The 15,666-nt window shown below is 42.0% G+C and overlaps 2 protein-coding genes across 2 annotated transcripts; one reads left to right on the forward strand and one right to left on the reverse strand.

Moving 5' to 3' along the window:
• The first annotated feature begins 497 nt into the window (after positions 1-497).
• On the forward strand, positions 498-2,437 carry LOC147339646 (uncharacterized). Its single transcript, XM_086300061.1, has 2 exons — positions 498-1,324; positions 1,997-2,437. Exons 1-2 carry the CDS (start codon positions 881-883, stop codon positions 2,315-2,317), a joined length of 765 nt encoding a protein of 254 aa, XP_086156187.1. The 5' UTR covers positions 498-880; the 3' UTR covers positions 2,318-2,437.
• A 4,183-nt stretch (positions 2,438-6,620) lies between these two features.
• LOC147339647 (uncharacterized) lies at positions 6,621-8,842 on the reverse strand. The gene has a single exon (XM_086300074.1). It carries the CDS (start codon positions 8,439-8,441, stop codon positions 6,690-6,692), a length of 1,752 nt encoding a protein of 583 aa, XP_086156200.1. The 5' UTR covers positions 8,442-8,842; the 3' UTR covers positions 6,621-6,689.
• Between the last annotated feature and the right edge of the window lie 6,824 nt (positions 8,843-15,666).

A 15,666-nucleotide genomic window follows, 5' to 3' on the forward strand; every position in this document is an offset into this window, starting at 1 on the left:
TGTCAAGTTCATGCTGTCGCGTCTGTCACCTCCCCCTGTACTACGTCTCCCCCGTTCATGTCTCATGTTTCCTGTTTTACTTTGAAGGCCTGCATTCACTGTCAGTGTATTCAGTTTCACTCCTCCTGTCCTATCGTTAAGTTCATGTGTGTCAGCGGCGTTCCCATGTGTGGCCACTTCCCCTGATCATCCCTCATGTGTATTTAGTCTCTGTGTTTCTTACAGTCTGTGTCGCGTCGCCTGTGTTCCCACCCTGCGTGTTTCCATGCCCAGTCTTTTGTATCACCAGCCATAGCATAGTTTGTTCCCAGTTTAGATTTGTTTAGTTACTGCTCTTGTGCTGCCCTCATTCTTGTTTGTTTCTTTCCTGATCATCAGCCACAATAAAAGGCTCGCTTTTGTTTAAGTGCACCCCTGTATCCTCACTTGTGTTCGCACCTGGGTCCTCAACACACTCTCCACACGGTCTGCCACTGCGACCGTGACAGACATGTCAGATTTGGATGACTTAATAAGACTGTATTTCAGACTTTCTTTCAGTAACAAAGAAATACTTTCAATTTTAGCACATAGTCATCAGACAATTATAAGTGTTCGAACTCTAAAGAGAATTTGTAAAAGACTTGGGCTTTTTAGAAGGAAGAATCAATCAAACTTGGAGGAAGTGCTAGCCTTTGTCCAACAAGAGATCATGACAAATGGACAGATGCAAGGTTATCGTTGGCTACATCTACGTGCAATTCAACATGGATTTGTGGTGTCACAAGATACTGTAAGATGCATAATCAAATTGGTTGACCCTCAAGGTGTGGAACTGAGATGAGCTCGACGGTTGAGAAGACGACAGTACAGCTGCAGAGGGCCAAATGCTCTCTGGCACATGGATGGCTATGACAAGTTGAAACCATATGGTATTGCTATCAGTGGCTGCATAGATGGTTTTAGCCGCTATGTTTTATGGATGGAGGCTTATACTACAAACAATGACCCTAAATTGATTGCAAGTTATTTTCTGAAAACAGTTTCATGCATCAGCGGATGTCCAGAAAGGTTACGTGCTGACCGAGGTACCGAAAATGGTTGTGTCGAACAAATGCAGATGTTTTTACAGAGAAACCACACAGACAGTTTTGCAGGTGAGAAAAGTTTCCTTTACGGAAGAAGTACGGCCAACCAACGTATAGAAGGATGGTGGGCTACCCTACGCAAACAGAGTGCACAATTTTGGATGAACTTATTTCAAACTTTTCAGGATGATGGCCACTTCACAGGGGATTTTTTGGACAAAAGTCTTATCCAATTCTGCTTTCTCAATCTTATTCAGGTAAAAGCATGTGCTCATGCTATGTAATGTCTTAGCTGCATAAATAGAAAATATAAATATGGTTATAACATTTTTTTTCTTTAAATTAAATATGAATTTTATTTCCATTTTAATATGTCTTGATGCATGCTCAATCAGCCAGGTAAGGAATGTTTTTTGACAGAACATTTCTCACACTGAAAACGCTACATCCAGATGAACAGAATCAACTTTTTGGGATTCCATTTTAATACTTTGATGGAATTGTATTCATGTTATCAGTGGAAGTAACTGCACCTTTCTCAGCACAGGTGCATGGAGCATTTTTTTTTTATTGCCACATGGTTTAAATTACTATGGAGTCTGTTACCTAGTGGTCCTTTGGGCACGGTTTCAGAAAGCAATCCTATCATTTGGTTAATTCTCTATTGAAAATATATTGTAGAATCATTGCACACTGAGTATAAAGTGTTGGGCTATCTATTCAACAGCAGAATCATGCAGCACCATTCTGTGTCCATGTGCTGTTTAGTGAAAGTGCTCTTTTGTTGTTGCTGCTTGGTTTTACATTAATTAGAGGTCAGTTTCTATGTCTGTTGATTAATGAGTTAATAAGCCTCAACTTTGGCTAAATCTACTGGTACATGGTCTGTTTCATATACCGGTACTTATATTGTGTTGTTTTTCATGTAGGATGAACTTGATGAAGTTGTGAACACATGGAACGCGCACAAAATCCGGCCAAGTGGTAGTGCAGCATCGGGTCGACCAGTAGTAATGTACTCATTTCCAGAGCTGCACAGTGCTGAGGATAGACTGAAGCCTATTTCTATGGAGGATATCACTTTGTGTATGGAAGAGTGTAGCCCAAAAGGTCAACACCCCTGTGATGAAACAGTCTTTGAACTGTGTTGTCTGCTTATGGTAGAAAATGAATGGGATGCCCCAGGAGATCCACTTGGTGCTGCGGATCTGTATATTAGGTTAAGAGAAGAAATACTGCAAAGTATTTAAGGAACTTCAGTGTGTAAATGTACAAATAAATACAAAATATTTCTCTTTATCTTGATAACGTGATTTGATAGTAGGTGCCATGTCTTACAGGTACCTTTTATGCAGGTATTTCTGCACTGCATTAAATGAAAGACATCTTTAAGGTGTGACCGAACATGCCATTTTTCAGGTCATTCTCTCAGAATATTGCTGTTTATTTCTGCTGTAATGTAAATTCAGAGTGCTGATAGGAGGTCAGCACCAACTAGTATCATTTTATGTTGATCATAGTAATAAATACAGTTTGGTTGGTATCCCCCCCCCCCCCCCCCAATTTGATTGTTTTTCTACATTCACATCCGCGCACCGCGGATGACGTCAGTGCGCACACTGTGTCTGAGGAGGATGTGCGGAAGTGCTTCAGGAAGGTGAACGCACGCAAAGCTACTGGTCCAGACGGGATTCCCGGCCGCGTCCTCAAGTCATGCGCGGCTCAGCTGGCTGGAGTGTTCACGCACATCTTCAACCTTTCCCTCTCTCTGTCTGTAGTCCCAGCCTGCTTCAAAATGGCCACCATCGTCCCTGTACTCAAATCCTCCACCATCTCCTCATTGAACGACTGGCGACCTGTAGCCCTGACCCCCATCGTAAGCAAATGCTTCGAGAAGCTGGTCAGGGACTTCATCTGCTCTGCACTACCCGACTCACTGGACCCTCTACAGTTCGCATACCGCCACAACAGGTCCACTGATGATGCCATAGCCCTGACACTACACACTGCCCTGTCACACCTGGAGAAGAGAGACACGTATGTGAGAATGCTGTTTGTAGATTACAGCTCAGCATTCAATACCATCGTTCCCTCGAAGCTGGACAGGAAACTGCAGGATCTAGGACTGAGCAGCTCCCTCTGCAGCTGGATCCTTAGCTTCCTGTCTGACAGACGCCAAGTGGTCAGACTGGGCAGCATCACCTCATCCCCCGTCACACTGAACACTGGTGCTCCACAGGGGTGTGTACTGAGCCCTCTCCTGTACTCACTCTACACCTACGACTGCACGGCCACTAACAACTCCAACATCATTGTGAAGTTTGCGGACGACACTACAGTGGTGGGTCTTATCACCAACGGTGATGAGACGGCTTACAGGGAGGAGGTCAGCGCCCTGACCCACTGGTGTCAAGACAACCATCTCACCCTCAACGTCGCAAAGACAAAGGAGTTGATAGTGGACTTCCGGAGGTGCAGAGAAGTACACACCCCCATCACCATCAACCGCGCTGCTGTGGAGAGAGTGAGCAGCTTCCAGTTCCTTGGCGTACACCTGGCTGAGGATCTTACATGGTCAGTACACACAAACAAAACAGTGAAGAAGGCGCAGCAGCGCCTCTTCTTTCTCAGGAGACTGAAAAGATTCGGCATGAGCCCCCGCATCCTCAGGACCTTCTATCACTGTGCCATTGAGAGCATCCTCACTGGATGCATCACCACCTGGTATGGCAACAGCACCGCCTACAACTGCAAAGCTCTCCAGCGAGTAGTGCGGTGCTCTGAACGGATAATTGGAGGTGAGCTTCCCTCCCTCCAAGACATCTACAGGAAGCGCTGCCTGAGGAAAGCGGGGAGGATCATCAAGGACTCCAGTCACCCCAGCCATAAACTGTTCAGACTACTTTCATCAGGAAGGAGGTTCTGCAGCATCCGGTCCCGTACCAGCAGACTGAGAGACAGCTTCTTCCACCAGGCCATCAGACTGCTGAACACGTCATAGACACCTCAGCTTCACTACTGGAACTTTAACATTATGCACTCCATACTGTACAGTAATGCCACTGTTTTGCACATCTCTCACTCTGTATATTTTATTTTATTTATTTTAAATATTCTACTTATTGTTTACTCTATTTAATTTGTAAAATATGTGTGTACACACACACACACACACACACACACACACACACACACACACACACACACACACACACGTAGGAAAATATTTAGTATACACATCCAGAAATGCATATACTATTATATATTGTACATATATTTATTAGTTTCAGATGTAGCCATTCTTGTATTTTGCTTGTTTACATTACTGTATTTTGCACAACTCTGTTGCTTGTGAAGCTCGCACACAAGAATTTCACTCACATGTGCTGTACCAATGTACCTGCACATGTGATGTGACAATAAAAGTGATTTGATTTGATTTGATTTGACTACCATTAAACAGAAATGTTTATATATTACTTGAAAAAGCTGAATATTGTGATATTATCAATCAGTTATGAAACACATGTCAATCCTTTTAAAAGGCCATACATTAAACTGCATTTACAAATGTTATATTTTTGATTGAATCATAAGTGGTGTAAACCTGCCTGCCAGTAAATTGCAATATAAATTTCTGTGTTTTGTTGCCAGACATGTGCATAGTATATAAAATATAAACTGACCAGCTCCCTGCTCATTGTTTTCTGTATCAACCTTTACTCTTAATATTCATGGATGGAAACCCAGGCACCAGCATATGATATGCTAAGTGCCCGGGTTATCTGTGGTATGTTTCAGCAAACCATAGTAGCATTAACAATTCTAGGTCTTGACAACAGCATGTTTCTATAAACGTATCATTCTTAATATTTAAAGTCGTTATGCCTTTTGGGGAGCTTTTAGTGCAATTATATTAAAGCAAAGCTATTATAATCATTTACCCATATGAAGATCCATCACTTAATTATTAATGTATTTCACTTCTGTTAGTTGTAAGATATTTTAGCTGGTTTTCATGTAAAATGACCATGAATCATTGCTATACTGATTCAGTGTTAGCTGTTGTATACAAGGCTCCTTTATGATATGAATCCTAAAATTATAAGAAACATACCAAAAATATTTTGACTTTTATTTGTAGTATCCCAGCAACAATGCAACAAAACAGTTCCTGCAAGTGGAACCAAGTTATTGTCCCATTAAGTGCAACATGTTTTACATTTATATTTGTGTATCTTTATGAAATATTTGAAATTAAAAATAAATGGTATTCTTCCATGTTACTGAGCTCATGTGTGGCAGTCTCTTGAATTCTGGCATGTTCAAATAGATATGGAGTTTGATGAACATATTCAAAACAACAATACAAATGTACTGTGTACAGTAACATTTTATTGGAAAAAGTTTACAAGAAACCTGTTCTTGCCAATGCCAATAACATGGCTAAAACTCATAACCGTATAAGCTGCCCTGTAACAAGAATGACTCAACTTTTAAAACAAACTTATAGATCTCATACAGTCTTGTTATGCATCAGTATACATCAGTGACTTACTGTAAAGGCCATGAACACTGGCTATTGTGGTATCACATATTCCTTCAGTGTCATCTATGGTATAGAAATAAAAACAAGTGTGAATTACTGAGAACATACATGCATACAAATAAAAATGCATAATTTCTGGCAGTAACAAGACATTTTTTCAGGTGTTAAGATTAATACTATATCTGAGAACATGACAATTTGGCATTACAAAAGGATGCCTGAATAATCACAGTACTTGACCACTGCACTGAAGTGTACAGTGTTTATTTCTGATCTCAGTAATGAATAACCGTCTTCAAAACAGACTGAATCCTTTAAGCAGCTTGAATCAATTTGATGGATGAATAACAGGTATGCTTAGAAACAATATGACATTAAGAAAATACTGGAATTTTCACCAACTTTAAATGGAACCTTTGTAATCAACAACAAATGCCAAACTTTGATACCTTAACCTACCTTAACTAAAAATTGCATATACTGTAGAGCAAAATGTTTTCAGACATGACAAATGCTAAAGTATAAAATTGTACTTATTCCTTTTACAATACAGTGTTGCATAACAGCATTACGTTTACGTTATAACTATGTTCAGTTTTAGCCCTGACCTAATAAGAAAATACCATCTGAATGAATTAGTCTTACTACTAATTACTTACAAAAGTATTTGACTGTGCTGAGCTCTCACACCACACATGGTGCATTAAAGAACGTTTAAGAGCAGTTTAATTATAGTTTATAGATCTTTAGTAATCTTTCTTCATGCTTTTGCTGAAGGTTTCTGTCTTACAGCTGGAAAGCTTGGATTTGGTGAAGACAGCTCTGGATATGGTAGTAAACAGTGTACCTGTTCGTTTTGTTTTGTGACTGTATTATGTAAAACTCAAAATGATAAAAGAAAATGAAATATTAGCCAAAACTAGGCTTCTAACAGAGATGAGAAACTTCTCTCTAATTAAAATAAGTATACTGTATAAGTTCAAAATACATAAAAATACATATTCCTAACATCTCTTTACAGTTATGCTCTAGTGTGCATGAGCAGTTCAAATGTAGCGCATTGCTGTGAGAGTCTAAACAATGTCCATCACCCAGACATTACTTTCAAGAACTGCATTAAATTCAGAACGAAAATCTGGGAAGTTTTCATAGCTGTTAGCTAGCTGCAGAACATTCCCACACGTGCGTCCGACTGGTCTTCTTGTAAACTCTGTCATATCTTGAAATTCCACATAAATACTGTTTGTTACTATAAGGTCAGATCCGGTGCAGAAACGCATAAATTTCTGAAGTTTAATGTTATCCAGCTCTCTGATGAATCTTTTGAGATGATTTTTCACTTCTTTTTGTTGTGGAGTCAAATCCACAGCAAATTTCAGCAGCTGGCACACTTTTTTTGAAGTTGGTTGCAGTTCAGAGAATAACTTGGTCAGTCCCTCCGGACTGAGGGAGATATGGGGGTCGATGATCTCCCGCCAGCAGTCAATAACAAACATTGGTTTTTGGACAAGCTCTTTGTGTGCTATTTCATCAAGGATTGTAGGAAGAGTCTCAGCAGTGATTCTTTTTCTACAGCCATAACTGTCAAGAACTTCCACAAGATCATCCAAGTCAACTGCAGAGAAATCTTTTACTGCTTCCATCAAAACATCACATTCTTGGCTGCTGGCAAACTGTAGAAAGTGTGCTTTAAGATCACTGTAAACACCACTGAAAAGCACTTGTTCCAGAAAAGGGATTGCAAGTTTATTTGGAAAATACTGACATTCTTGGTAACCTTTCAGGAGTATTCGCCCAACTGCCTTCCATTTTTCAGCAGGAAAATCATGGCGAATGAATGGCACTTTAACGGTTGCACCTAGGGTGCATCGCTCATAAAATTCATGCCAGAAGCATGTGAGTACATCTCTTAGTATTCCTGATCCAGTGCCTGGTTCTTCTGTGTTGTCTGGAAGTATGCGCTTCACATTCAGTGTTTTGGTCAAAATCTCCTCATCAGAGAAAGCAGTAATCATGTCATGTAAAGTGTCAGTATGACGTATGGTGATTGTTATTATGTTCTCTGAATTAGGTGGACTGAGGGGTACAAGAAAACCCTCATAGACTAATGTGTCTTCTGTATCTTCTTCAGCATCAAAAATTGGACCAAAAGTAATTTCTGGATCATCTAAAATTTCTGAACCAGCGATGACTTCATCAAAATTACCCCTGACTTCCCCCACTTGCAATGGATTAATATCACTGCCACTGCTTTCTGAGACAAACACCACTTCAGATGTCTCGCTGGCATCTTCTTCAGGATCTTTTGGTTTTGTTGCAATGTAGAAGCGTAACATTGTCAGTCTCGCTGCCTCATACATATTGCCAATAGACTGGCAGGTATCATCAGTAAGGTGGTTCTGTTTAAAGTCCCAAACCTCAAACTTAAAATCTGTTTCACATCCCTTAGGAGATATGCCATTAGGAAAAAAAAGTTTCTTTCCTTCCTGAAGAATATCTTTTAATCCAGCATCAGTGGCCATTTGAATTTTTCTAGTGCCACCTCCCTGCTTCGCTCTCACCTGTTTGGCTATTTTTCCATCACTGTGTATCCATCCTATCTCAACATTGCGTGTTGCTTTTTGCTTCTTTGTCTGTCTTATTCCTGCATCTGTATGTGAAGTGTTCTCCTTTGGACTTTCTTTTCTGGTTTTCATTTTCTCACGAAGTTTTTGCAGAAGTCCTAGTTTTCTTTTTGACAGTGGTTGCTTGCTTTTGCAGAAATTGAAGAGGGCAATTCGGTCTCCGTACGAGGGAATGTAGTTTGCCAAAGTTGCGTCATCCATCAGCGCTATGACGTGTTACACCCCGGCCTAGGCAACCGGAGTGCAACACGAAAAAAAGTAAAAATAAAGAAAAAAAAAACACAAAAAAACCCCACTAAAGCTCACCACCAAAATCCCAAAACGAAAGTATCGACAAATCTATTTTACAGCTATTTACAACAAACTATTTATTTACAACAAAACACCAAACTATTTACAACACGGGGGAGATCGCGACCATGACACACTGAAACACAGGGTTTAAATACATAGAGGGAGCAATCAGGAAAATGGACAACAGGAGGGAAACACAGCTGGGGCAAATTAGAACTGACGAGACAGGGAAACGTAAACTGAAAACACTAAGATAACACAGACTTTCAAAGTAAAACAGGAAACACATAACAGTCACGCCAAAAACAACACACCGACAACACCAAAACGTAACAGACGTCACAGTCAATCTGCACACAAGAAGAAAGAAAAGACAGTCATTTTCTGCAACATTTACACTGCAAAGCAATATTATTCTGTAGTTAAGCCTCTTAGGTCACCACTAATGCCAGTAGGAGAGTATTGACTGTAGTTATCAGAAAAGCTATCTATTTTATGCAGGGCAAAACACAATAATGAAAGAAGCAAACTAAGGCATAGCCTTTCAGTAAATAATAAATCCTCTTCTGTATTTAAAAAAAAGTGGGACTTGATTGGTTATGATGTAGGTAGTACGTCTTCTAAGGATGTTCTACGACACTGTGGTGGCGTCTGCTGTCTTTTATGTTGTGGTCTGCTGGAGTGGTGGAATGGCAGAGAGGGACAGGGGGAAACTTAACAAACTGGTCGGGAGGGCCAGCTTTAGCGGTCTGCTAAAGTCCATTGAGCAGACTGGGGAGGAGAGGATGTTGTCTAAGCTAACATCCACCATGGACAACACCTCCACGCTCTCTGCATGAGACTGTACGACCACTGAGCAGCTCGATCAGCAGTAGACTTTTGTGTACACGCTTGTGTACATATCTCTGTACATTTTTATCTGTACATATGAATGTTACTTATGTATGTAAGACTATAACGCAGAGTCATAAATACACAGTCCATTTAGTCATTTAAGCAAAGGTATTACACATAGAACACAAAGTAACATTGTAAATCAGTCTTTGGCACAATATCGGGATTATTTCGTTATTTATTTATTTATTTTTGTGTTTATGCGAACAATATGCCTGATTTGCGACTTTCTGCACTTCTATTGGTTGTGCGAACAAACGTCACGTCACTCCGAGGTCAAAGTTCAACACGGCAGCGCTCCTCAGCCAGCACTTTTATATATAGGAGAAAGATGATTTCATTCTGACATTATAAACAGTTTGCTCATTTCTTCCGACACTGTACCACTAACGTATACACAGTTACATGCACTACATTAGCTTGTGTTAGCTAACATGTTGTGAGGGGATCGTCAGTCGGCCACCGTCAGAACAACAACCGGGGCTGTGTCGGTGGCTGTGTATGAACGCCACCCATTTTTCTGAGTGAAATATCCGCATAAACATTCGTTACAGCTTCTCCCCTCCGCTGTACTAAGTGTAACTTACTTGTACACATCAAATATATCAGTGATATTGGCAGGCGGCTAGCATCTGTAACACAGCTCCGCTTAACTGCCTTGAAAAACTCTGAAATAGTAGAACAATAAAATAAAATGCAACGAACCCATCTGGGATGATCCTGCGATCAACAACAGTTAAAACGTCAATTCACCTAGTATACTGTAACATCGTGAAACACGTTCATTCCTATATAACATTATAAGCTAACAAGCATGCTAACAGCTAACCGTAACTGTACTGTAACTGTTTTCCTGTAAAAATAGGAGACACCAAACTATTGCTCTTTTTGTTACTCACCTTCTGCTCTTCCATTAATAAAATAGCATCTTCGGGGACCCCTCGGCCACGCAAAAAGTCACTTATATCCACCATATTTAGTGAATTAGTTCTCCACCTGCCAAACTGGACACATCTCTGTCACTGAAGCTGGAAGCCTGCAGGTGCCCACCTCAAAATTCTGAGAAAAAAGTCAGAATTCTGAGAATAAAGTCAGAATTCTGAGAATGAAGTCAGAATTCTGACTTTATTCTCAGAATTCTGAGATTAAAGTCAGAATTCTTTTTTTTTTTCCAGTGGCCCTAATCCTCTTCCGTACGGGACAGACATGACTGGGGGATAGGACAGGGAGAAAGAATGAAGAGAGGGAGAGAAAGAAAACCAAAGGGGAGAAGAGACGGTGAGAAGGGGGGGAAGAAAGAAAAAAAAGAAAGAAAAAAAAAAGCAAACAAAAAAAACAAAACACCTGGGTCACCTGTATGGAGAAAAAAAACAGAAGAGAAAGCAAACAACAAAGAGCAACATAATAAAAAAAAACAGCACCATCATAATAAACTAGCTAGCAGTAGATATCAGTAGATACTAAATAATAAACGATATTGTGCAGCACGCAAGATAGACAGCGCACAATGTGCTTCTAGGCAGCAGCCAAGAAAGCTGTAGTCCGCGTCTGTGAATACCCGTGTGTACACCTGTGTGCATACCTGTGTGGATCAGCATGCTTGCATTCCAAAGGTTTCTCCATGTAACGATCTGCTAGGGAGTGTGGGGAGCCACAGCCCCGTCCTCCAGGGTATGAAGCAGGTATGGAGGAGATCAAAACTCCAGCCATCCAGAGGCCCCCAGAACACAAGAGACCAAGGAAGACCAACAGAGGGGCAGCCGCACCACTGTCCCAGTAAGAGCTGAGGAGAGTCCCAGATGAGGGCTCACTCAGCAGCCGCGGAGCAGAAGCCAGGGGGAGTTGCAGTGACACGCCCGTGAGCTCCGCCGGCAGCCAGCCGTGCCTGAGTGACCGAGCCCCAGGCCGAGAGGCCGGGGGCACCCCACCTCCGAAGTGGCCCGAGCGAGCCCCAGGCTCCAGGCCCCGATAAGCGGCCGCCAAGGAGTGAGCCGGTGTGTACCTGGACGCCCACCCCCGGACACAAAGAATCACCAACGCACCGACACCTGAGGGAGTCCGCCACTGGCAGGGGAAGTGGTGGTGGGTGGAGATAGGCCTCCAAACCTTGGAGGGCCTGAGATGTCCCCAGAGAGGTGGCGTCTGATACCCAACCTGACACACAGATACAAACATCCATTCCCACCCTCATGCTCTCATATGCACTTACTCCACACTCATCCAACGTGGAGACAGACAAAAAGAGACGCTGTACACACGATCACACTCCCCAAGCGTACTCTACGAACCGGGTCTAGGTACCCTTGCCCCTGGAGGGGGGAACTGCACCCAGACCCAGGTGGTGTTACCCTTTTCCCTGCGGTGGGGAGAGGCAGACCGCCCCGACTCCGCAGCAGCAGGGAGGCCCCACACCCCAGACCGCAGTCGGATGGCCAACTCCTCCTAGCCCCCCTGCTCCAGCAGGCTGCAGAGAACGGGGGTGAGAGAAGACTCCCAGGCTTAGGAAATCCAGAGGTTAGGTTTAAGGCCAGAAGAAAATGGGGGTTGAAGTTAGGGCCCAACGTCCAAATAGGGCTCTAGGCGGTTAGGAGAAGGTAAGATGAGGGCTCGATTGCCGAAGGCAATCGGGTCTCAATGCACAGGCCATCCCTGCTCCCGGCTCAAGGAACCATGACCCAAACTTGGTGCCCTGAAAAAGGGATTATGTTAGTATCCTGGACATGAGGTTTACAATTCCAACATAGGGTTAAAAATGGTTAAGGAAGGGGAATGAAACTCCTCCCTGCACGAGGAGGGCAGGAGTGGTGCACGGGCCATACCGTGACCCTTCCCGCGGCCCACCACGTTATCGCCACCCCGTCTTCCGTGTCCGTCACTCTCCAGGTCCAAATTCAGGTAAGTACCGTCCTTAATTAGGCTTCTCAGGTAAGTACCACATTTTAATTGTTTTATTAACCAAATTGTTCTAATTTTTCCTTTTTCTTTTAGGTTGTCAATTGTTTTTAATTGTTTTTACGGTGTTTATAATAAATTTTCTATTTTCCCAATGATTTTTGTCTCCGTGTTGTTTTTATGAATTCCCAATCTTAGGTTTTAAATTAGTTTTTAGGCCGTTAAGAAACATGAAAATGAATAAAATTTAAATAAACCTCCCCCAAAAATAACAAACTAAAATAACAAACTAAAACAACAAACAAAACATTTTTAGTGATGCATGGCTTGCGCTAGCTTTCGGCAGTGTTGTGCCTTCTTCAGGCTGTGCTCATGCATCAGTGGCCAAATTCAAATAAAGGAGACTTCTCTCTGCCCCTCCTTTTATAGGCTTTTTTGACTCCTCCCTACGGTGCTTTGTGTTTTTCCTTTTTTGGTTTTCTTTTTAGTTTTCTTACTCTACTTTCTTTGGCTTAACCCTATCCTTTTCCTTTCCTTTCTCCTTTCCTACCCTTGCTTTGCCTTCTGTTTCCTTTTACTCCTAATTCCTGCTTCCTTTCCTTTGGTTTACATACCCTCCTTTCCTAATTTCATACATGGCCGTCATTTTTGTTTATTTCTTTGTCTCTTGGCCTTCATTTTGAATTTTACTTAGGGTTCTGTTCCTTGAGGTTAAGGTTAGGGCTGCACCATGGATGGGGCTAGGATTAGGGCCAGGATTGTGGCTGGTTAGGAGAAGGTAAGGTGGGGGCCCGATTGGGTCCCAATGCACAGGCCATCCTTGCTCCCGGCTCAAGGAACCATGTCCCCGATTTGGTGCCCTGAAAAGGGATTGTTTTAGCATCCTGAGCATGAGGCCTCCAGATGGGGAGGGAGGGGAGGAGGGAGGGAGGGAGAGCGAGAGAAAAGGGTGAGGGAGAGGGAGAAAGGGGAGGGGGGGGGGGGGGGGAAGGAGAAGAGGGTTTTTGGGGTCAAGGGTCAAACCAATATAGGGTTCAAGGTGGTTAGGGTCAGGATTGAATTCAGGGCTGGGCATCAAAGATAAGGTTAGGGTTAGGTTAGGGGCCTATTGATCTTGTACAGTCACTGTTGTGAGTCCGGTGCACTGGCAACAGCTGCCTGGTCACTGTCACTCATGTCTCACCCCTTGTGGCAAACCAGTCTATTATCACTCTCATTAGAGGAAGAAAAATTTAATTAAAGACACAATATTCATTTTTTTGCCCCAGCATGTACCTCTCCAGCTTTTATTGTCATGTCAAGAGTCTCACAAAACAGCAATAATTGTCAATACAATTGAGAGGGAGCGATTCAGACTGCGTTCAGGCCCCGTGGATGTTGAGTTCGCAGTCTGGAAATCCACAATCTCTCATATCTCCTCCTCTGGCCCTCCGTCCATGTCGCACAGGTTTGAAGTCCCGTTATACTCAGATGTTGTAATGTGTGAATTTGGAAATGCAATACTAGTGGAGTGTCCAGTCCATTCCTCTCAATATTGTAGATATGTTGTTTTAACCTCTCCAACAGAGTTTGACCTGTTTCACCCACATAGAGTAAACAGCATTCTTCGCAACAGATGCAATAAACGATGTTGCTCGTGTTTAGGGACATTCTCTGTAAGATGGGTGCCCCTATTTTCCCATAAGGATTATACAAGAACCGTTTCGGTTTAAAGGCCCAATGATTGGGTTTCCCCGATCTTATACGTCTCATCTGTTCTGGCAACTTGGCCCTAACGAGCATATCTCTCAGATTCTTGTTCCTCCTGTGGGCTGAAATCACTCTGCAGTCTTGGAGTCGTGTCAAACCAGAGGTGTATTTCTTAAAATTTGTTTTGAGTTGATGATGCAATGGTAGATAAGAACGCGAGTAAGTGGTAACTAGTGGCATAAGTCTGTTCTGTTCTCCCTGTTGTATCTGATTTTGAGTCTGATTTCCCCTCATTGTATTAGAGTTTAGTCCAGCAAGGGTGCTGCTCTTAATTGTTCTAAGGAACCTACTAGAATATCCCCTCTTCCTGAGGCTCCGGAACAATATGCCGATTGCCTCCTGAAGATCTGATTCCTTTGAAGAAATTCTATAGAACCTAATGATTTGGGACTTTATGATACCCTTGAAGGTGTGTTTGGGATGGTAGCTGCTCTTGTGCAAGAGAGCATGGCAATCTGTAGGTTTAAAATAAACCTTAGTGGAAATTTTCAGATTTTGACCCAGTTGTTCTAAAAATACTGTCGTGTCCAAGAAGTTGACCTGTATTGGATGTATTTCATATTTGACTTTAATGGAGGGATGATGACTATTCAGGATGTTGATAAATTCAGTGAATTTATGTTCACCATGGGGCCACGCCCCTATGATGTCATCTAAGAACCTGAAATAGAAGGGTTAGGGTTAGGGTTAGGGGGGTTAGGGTTAGGTATTAGGAGATTGTGTCTTTGTTGTCTCCACCTGGAGCTAGGTTGCACGGTCCTAGCGGTTGACTGGACCCTCAATCTCCTTGTGATCTTATAGTGTTGTATAAGTGCTTGTCCTCTCCAATATATAATCCCTGTTTGATTATGTTTATCCAGGGAAATGGCTAAAAGTGCTCAGGTCTTAATAAAAAATAGGCTTAATTAAAAACTAACATGTGAACAGACCCTCCCACACCTCCATAGGGGAAATCTCACCCGTTTATATAAGAAATTAATTTAATTTTTGGAATTAGTAAATATAATAATACATGCAGCTGTTGTGGAAACCAGCAAACACAATCAATTATTTTTCAAAACTTTTATTTACACATCCTGTTAGTACATTTTTTGGAGGCTAAGGAAGATCTGCTGACATATCAGTATATTTCTTGATCCCCTTGTTTGGGTTGGATCTACTATAAAAAATAAATAAATAATAATACCTAAAAAAACCGAAAAGCACAACCTATTCCCCCTCTCACAATGTTAAAATTTACATAAATGAGCTAAACATAACATTTACCCAGGGAATTATAATAAAAATAAAAACCGAGGCCATTCCACTGACCGCCAGGCTATCCGAAGTGGATTTAAAAGACCAGCTCAATGAAGCTAACAAATACTAAAAACCCACAGGATGACATTTATATTAAAATTCTCTTCATCCTGGGTGGTCCTAAGGTCAGCTAATTTTTCATCCTTAAAAGTATCCAGCCCGCTCCCAAGTGCATCCATTTTAACTAACCTATGCCTCCACATGACTATGTGATATGATTTTTTTCATTGGCAGCAGTGTTACTTTAAACTACGCCGCCTCAAATCAAGCCTCACTTTTTACTGATATATTAAAATGA

The sequence above is a fragment of the Aulonocara sp. 'chitande type north' Nkhata Bay genome, linkage group LG1, assembly GCF_057382095.1.
Source record: "Aulonocara sp. 'chitande type north' Nkhata Bay isolate Kocher_YH1m ecotype deep benthic linkage group LG1, A_spYH_male_GT1.1, whole genome shotgun sequence".
In the NCBI taxonomy this organism is placed as follows: domain Eukaryota; kingdom Metazoa; phylum Chordata; class Actinopteri; order Cichliformes; family Cichlidae; genus Aulonocara; species Aulonocara sp. 'chitande type north' Nkhata Bay.